The sequence below is a fragment of the Acanthisitta chloris genome, unplaced genomic scaffold, assembly GCF_000695815.1.
Source record: "Acanthisitta chloris isolate BGI_N310 unplaced genomic scaffold, ASM69581v1 scaffold37842, whole genome shotgun sequence".
NCBI classification, from domain to species: domain Eukaryota; kingdom Metazoa; phylum Chordata; class Aves; order Passeriformes; family Acanthisittidae; genus Acanthisitta; species Acanthisitta chloris.
Genome location: NW_008660574.1, coordinates 31,972 through 38,957, shown reverse-complemented (window position 1 = coordinate 38,957; position 6,986 = coordinate 31,972). Strand labels below are relative to the sequence as shown.

At 41.0% G+C, this 6,986-nt stretch overlaps 1 protein-coding gene across 1 annotated transcript in view; it reads left to right on the top strand.

Moving 5' to 3' along the window:
• SEC24D (SEC24 family member D) overlaps positions 1–6,986 on the top strand; it is a 38,813-nt gene that overhangs the window by 22,006 nt on the left and 9,821 nt on the right. The window contains exons 8-10 of the mRNA XM_009069859.1: positions 1,508–1,646; positions 3,072–3,187; positions 5,770–5,894. Of these exons, the coding sequence (XP_009068107.1) occupies positions 1,508–1,646; positions 3,072–3,187; positions 5,770–5,894 (380 nt within the window). The remainder of the gene's footprint in view (positions 1–1,507; positions 1,647–3,071; positions 3,188–5,769; positions 5,895–6,986) is intronic.

The window sequence follows — 6,986 nt, the reverse complement described above, 5'->3', positions numbered from 1 at the left end:
TTTAGTCGTTTTTTTTTTTTTTCCTTACCAGGTCAGATACTGTAATAATATTAACTGCAAAGCAGGTCCAGGTCTCATTAAACTAACACAGCAGAATGATAATCAGAAAATTGCCAAGTAATGAACAAACCCCAGAACTTTTAAAACTTATTAAGCAGTTGTGGCTGATGAGCAAGGTTTGTCGCCAAGGCTTTCATGTCTGAAAAATGACCCTGATAGTTTGCCAGCTGGCATTATTGGTTAATTTGGGTTAAACTCAATTTTCTTAGAGGAAAGAGCACAAAGTAAAGTGGAGCAGAAGGGAGCACTTAAAACCCATGTAGTAAAAACCTACTCATGTGTAGAAAATCCTTGGCAAAATGCATTAAACCCTTTGGAGAAATAAATGAGTAAAATAGTCTCTGTAAAATATAAACAAACAATAAAATATCTGTAAGCAGTTAATGCTAGAGGGCATGAATGATTTTCTAGGTGTTCAAAGACACATGCTCCAATAAGAGCTAAAGTGTACAATAGATGAAATCCATCCATTCCTTCTGAAGAGACAGAGTAATTAAAAAAAAGTAAAGAATGTGCTAGTGTGGTATGTTAGCATCAAAAGGCTGTCAGCATTTTTCCTCTTGTAGGGATCTGCTATGTGTCCAAACTCTGGACATTTCTTATGTTCAGAGATTTTTAGTTGGGATTGAAAGGAGTAGGAAAAAAACCCAAGGAAAAATAAAACCCAGAGAGTTTCACAAATAATTGAGCAAACTTCCATTTTTGTAGTGGTTTCAAGTATGAATTTTCTAGCATTAAGAATAATCACAGGATCTTTCAGTTGCTGCAGTTTTTACTGAAAGAGACATCTGGAAAATGTCTCCTATTAGCTGTGGGCTTTGGCAGAGCCTGTAAGCAAGTGAGGGCAGTGTAATTAAACTGACAAGTGCTTGAGGTACTCTATTAATTTGCTCTGTATTCTTTCCTTCAGTAAATATCAGTATTTCTCCCAAATCTCCTCCTCTAGTTGGTGACCCTGACATCATGTAAATGTTGGTGTAGCTTGGGGGGGGCAGCATTTGGGACAGAATATTAGAAGCTTCCTTAGCAAATACCCATTTGCAATAGATGAACAGCAACAGATTTCTTCAGGATAAGCTCAATCTGACAGAGAAGGCAAAAGACCTGACTCCAGCGGATTTCTCCTAGTGAGCTGTAAAAATTGCCCTTTGGTGGAGAAAATCAGCCTGGAGCTGTAAACTTCCAATGCTTTCAAAACTTTGTAGGGTTTTGGTCTGAATCCTTACTCTTTTTCTGATGAATATCAGAATACAGCCTGTCAACTTGTAAATTCAGCCCCCAGGGGGATCTCTGGGGCTGAGCCAACCATACCACAGATTTTGGGTGAATAGCCAGCAGTGAAATCTCTTAACCAGGTGATCTCTAACAAGAGTGAAATGTGAGTTAACTCTCTCTAGCTTGCTTTGGTTTCAAGTTTGCATTGCTTTCTCTGTACCTCTTCATCTAGACACCTCTTTACCTTGTAAACCATGGGGAGACTGGACCGATCCGATGCAACCGGTGCAAAGCTTACATGTGTCCCTTCATGCAGTTTATTGAAGGTGGAAGAAGATACCAGTGTGGATTTTGCAGCTGTATAAATGATGGTAAGTGATGTTTCTCTGATCTGTGATTCATACAAATTCCATAACGCTAAAAAGAAATGTATCCCTAAGAACTCTAAAGGTCCAGCAAGAAGCAAATGTTTCGACCCATGTTAGCCTCATCCTGTCCATGACTGTGGATGCAATGGTTAAATAAGCTATTAATCTTACTGTGACCAGTGTTGGTTTTCACAGAAGATACCATGCCATATTTGTTCAAGTGTGCTGCATGTGACTCATAACTGTTCTTGTGCTCTTGGCTAAATCCCAAATCTTTGCCAGAACTAGCCTTTCTAGACATTTGTATCAAGTTGGATTTCCTCAGCTGGATCACAGGGGTATAGTGCTTTCCCTAATACAGTCATCTTTTCAACTCTGAAACGTGAACCTTGACAGGCTCCTTCCAACTGCTTTTCTGCCTGGTGCTCTGATGTTTGTGCAGGCATAGCAGATAATAAATTTCATAGCTTGTTAACAATTTAAACTCTCATAAAGGGAAATTTAAATGCATTGACAACACTTTTAGAAAGACATATAAGTTGCAGTGTCATTCTAAATCAGGCTTTGTATTGCTATGGTGTCTTCAAGTCAGAAAGCACTTAGCAAAAACAACCAGCCTTAGATGAGGACTAAAAATGGCCAAGAAACAAGGTAGATAGTCCCCTCACTCACACTCTTTTACAGGCAAAAATACGAAAAATAAGCATTCTGAATATGCATTTATTGAGGGAAGAGGAGCCAAACCCCACAGGTGACACTTCCCCAGTGTGACTCTAGCTATTAGACTAGCTCTGTGTTAACTTGTTAGCAAACCCACCTGATCTCTTACTGCCTTGGAGTTCCACATCTTTTATCTGTACCTGGAGAAGGTTCCCAGTATAACAGACCTGATGCACTTACACACTAGGCCAGGGTTGTGAACCTCGTAGTGCCCTTTCCAGTACAGTGGTGTTCTTGGTTAGAGCAGTACAGGCTTCAGGAAAAGTGCTGTTTTGACTGCTGTCCCTCTGCAGCTCTGGCCCCAGTGGTTTGAATGAAGTAGACTGCATGTGCTAACAAACAAAATAGTCCCTGTAAAGTCTATCCTGAGGGTCACAGCCTCCTACCTGTGGAGATGACCTGGGTCAGCTTTACCTACTCAAGCCTGACAGTGTAGAGGTGGGAGGATATGGACATTTATAGGGAAATATGCCCCATCCTCCAAATGCAAAAGGAGCTGGAGTTACTGGAATGTTGTGGGGTTTTATTTGGTTGGGATTCTTTAAGCCCATGTGAGGGGAAAAGCCCATTGCAACCTGGTGAAGTGTGTCAGCTCTTCCTTTGATCAGAAACAGAGGAGCCTAGATCAGTACAGTGCATCTGCTGAAGGAATTTGTTGTGATGCTCCTCTCCTTTCCAAAGCATAATTTTTTTTTCCTGTACTTGTAGTCCCTCAGTTCTTCTTTCAACATCTGGACCACATGGGCCGACGGATGGACCAGTACGAAAGGCCTGAGCTGTCTCTGGGATCTTATGAATATGTTGCTACTTTGGACTATTGCCGAGTGAGTATTCTCAGTCTGAAAACTGATGTACAATGAGTAAAGGCACTTGTAAGCTGAATATCAGAGCCCAGGAACATTCTGGAAAATGTAGATAAGATGTGGAGAATATAATGTTTTGTTCTTTTGTGCTGCAGAGTTTGAGATGAGCAGGTAAGGATAACAAACAGCACGGCAGAGTCATGGATCACCAGTCTTTAACCAGGTCCTACCCAGCTTGTTCAGAGGGTACATTTGACATCTGAAATGCAACAGTGCATCAGTTTGTCTTCTGTGGATTTTGGAGGCAGACACATGCCTAAATTGCCTTCCCAATATTGAAAACCTTAGCAAGGGAATTTGATCTTGGAATCTTTTCCTGGCAAGAGTAGTTTTAGTGTTCTGACCATAAGCTACAATGGATTGGGTTCTCTCTCCTAATACCAACTAACTGAAGAACTTGATCCAAAGCCCACTCCAGTCACTGTAAATATTTGTAGTTGGCTTTATTAGAGAACTGTATTTGGTACTTCTGAAAGCACAGATTACTTAAACTGTTCAAACTTCAGCTCATTTTACAAAACTGCAAGTGTGACTTCCTCTGACCACAGCACATACTTTTCTGAAATCAGGCAGATTTTTCTTCCCCTGAGTGGAGCTGAGGTCGTGATAAGGTTAGGAAAGGTAACTGGGTCCTGCCAAGTCTTGAAGTAGCTACCAGTAACTTCCTGAGACCATCAGATTATTGCTGGTAGGAAGACAATGAACAGATTTAGTTCTTATTTCTTACTGAGGCACTGCTCCACAATCCAGTAAAATCTGTGAGATAACCTGTGAAGATTTTCTTGTAACCTGGGTTAAACCCCAGAACAGGAGAGAATTGTAGTGAGGCATTACAGAACTACAGTGTTGGATGCTCAGTGTACATCCAGTGTCGCTCCATTAAATTCTGAAAGCTCATGTGTGTCTCTTACACTTGTTCTCTGCTCTGAGTGTACCCAGTCATCATCACAGTGCAGCTTTCAGGGCAGGAGCTTTTGCCATATACCTTAATTCAAGGAGTTTCATTGAGAAGTCGTGCAGTAAGGTCTGTCTGTTTGTTGCAGAGACAATTCCATAGACTCACTGGAATGTTACAGAAGAGAAATCTCTTCTGAAATTAACACTCAGGCTGGAAATGCTAAGTCATAATGTTTTGCAGAAGTTCACTTTATTTTATAATTCACTTTTAATTTGGCTCCAACTTGCAGAGGTTTAATTCTTTTATAAATCCAGTTCAAGACCAGAACTGAGAAGTCATTTCCTTTTGTGCTTATCAAATGACAAGGATGAACAGCTCCAAAAAACGTTAACAAATCCCAGCTGGTTTGCATTACTGTGCTCCTGCTAAGCGGATGTGGCGAGAGCACAAGTCTTCCTTCCTACCATATATTTGTCAGAAATTATGCAGAGATTCTTTACAAATGGAGATCTGACACAAGAGTTTAGAAGCAGTGCAAGGTGCTATTCCTGAAAGGAGAACCCAGGCACAGTAAACAGAACAGCTTTGATACATACTGCCTGGTTTTAGTTCAGAGGAATTAATCCTGATTTACATGAGTGCAATGAGGGAGATCAAGGGTATAATGTTTAGTTTAGTTCAGAGTGTGCCAGGGCCTATGGCTAAGTCGTAATTCAAGGGTTAAAATGGAGTTTTCTGAGGTTTAATTTAACAAGTATAATTTCAGTGGTCGGAGCTCTGTGTGAAGGCAGTGAAAGAGCATCATGGGAAAGCTGTCCTGAATTTGACACCGTGTAAGGACCACTACTTGCCTAATGGGAATTAGGGAAACTCATTTTAGGGAGTGTGATGATTACTGTTGCTCTCTGCAGTGCTACAAAAAAACCCAACAAAAAAACCTCACTTGTTTTTACTCAAAGGAACCTGTGTCAGTAGTGTGTGCACAATTTGTAAGCCAGGGATGGTGCAGACACAAGGAGCTCCCAGAGAAATCCATACCAGCCCCGGCCCCATGCTGCCATGTGTGCAGCAGTTAGACATATGCAGAGTTCCACTCCCGTGCATTGATTGTCTTACAGAAATCAGTTTATTCCTGAAAGTACAGTTCAGCTGTCTGGAATGCACAGCAGCATGAGCCAGCAAGACAGACAGACAGGATGCAGACAGTCACCACTTAGTACTGCTAAGAACTGAGATATTTTAGTTCTGTTCAGTACCTAAGTTGTATGTTCTGTTTCCACACTGGTTAGAAATCCCTTAAGAGTTGTTAGAAGCAAATGCTAAGAAAAGCTGAATTGAAGCGTTCACATTACCACAATGGTATTGCATAGGGAATGCAAAACCAGTATGGGTACAGAAGAAAGCCAAAAGGCAAATTTGTTTAAGCACTTGATTTCCAGCAGAAAATGTTTGTGTGTCAGCTCATCTAATAAACTGTTACCCTTTGGATATTTTATTCCATTAGGATGCTGCTTTCCCATGGTCATGTTTTATTCCAGGGTTGGATTTTACCCAATGCATGTCTGCATTTCTGCAGTAGTTACTACTTATGACAGGGCACTGTCTAATTTTTCCCTGTGAATGGTCTTTTTTCTTTTTTGTGTAGAACAAGAAGCCTCCAAATCCACCAGCTTATATCTTCATGATTGATGTATCATACCGAAACATAAAGAGTGGCTTAGTTAAACTCATATGTGATGAACTGAAGACTCTGCTAGATAAACTTCCAAGGTAAAGAAACACAAGTGTGCTCCACTTAACTCACTACACTTCAGTTTTCATGCAGCTTTGCAGGTTGAAAGGCAAATCCAAGCCACAGAAAACGTCAGCATTTACAGTGCAGGCATTTTTAGGGTGATAGTGACCAAATGTTGGGTTTAACCTTGCTGGAAGTTCTCAGACCTTAGTGTCTGGGCTTACTGTATGAGCGGAATGAATCTGCCATACTAACTGCACATGTAGCTTGCATTCTTCTCCTTTCCTGTAGTGAACTCTAGTGGTGTTACCAGCTCAGACACAGCTTGTCATTTCCACTTCACTTGCTGAAGTTGTGTTTACTGCGGTGCTGCTTTCCTCACTAAGTTAAACAGTTAAACCCAAACCGGAGTATCTGGGAGCAGCCAGTCTCTCTAGAGCCTTGGTGCTAGTGGCTTGTATCTTTGCTTGTAAAGCTTCTTGCTACACTGTAGACTTTCCTCCCCTGGTATCTATCAGAGAACAGAACAAGTCTTGTAGGCAACCAACATTTTAGGAAATGCTCATGAAGTCCATTTGCTTTATGAGTATGGAACACACAGTGGTATTGCTACTGATCAGTATTACTGACTGTGTTATTTCAGTGTAGTTTAGTGTAGTTTTTAGTATATTGGTATCGTTTTCATGAAAGCTTAAATAATGCAGACAGTCCTAGTGAAATGAGAGCAGTGAAAGACTGGTGTTTCTTGGCTCATACAAAGCCATATGAAAAAGGAACATCCAAAAAGATGTGTTCTAAATAACAGTTCTTTAGGGAGGGAGAACAGACTTAAGCAATGGAGAGAGCAATGTGAGGAAAGGTGAGAGAGAAGATCCTTGGGGTAATCTGGGATATGTTAAAAATCTTTTATGTCCTTTTGGGGGATCTCTGTGCATGAAAGACATTCCAGTCCAGGGTGGGGTTAGTCTGTCAGATGTCCATGTAAGGCCATCTCTCAAGTACTTTGTCATTGCAGATTACACTGCAGTGTAACACAAGTGTTTGATATTATCCTGGACGTATCAAAGCCTTCCATCAGGATTGGTCATGACTCTGAAGATAATCACAGGCATGAGTGGAGTAGCAAA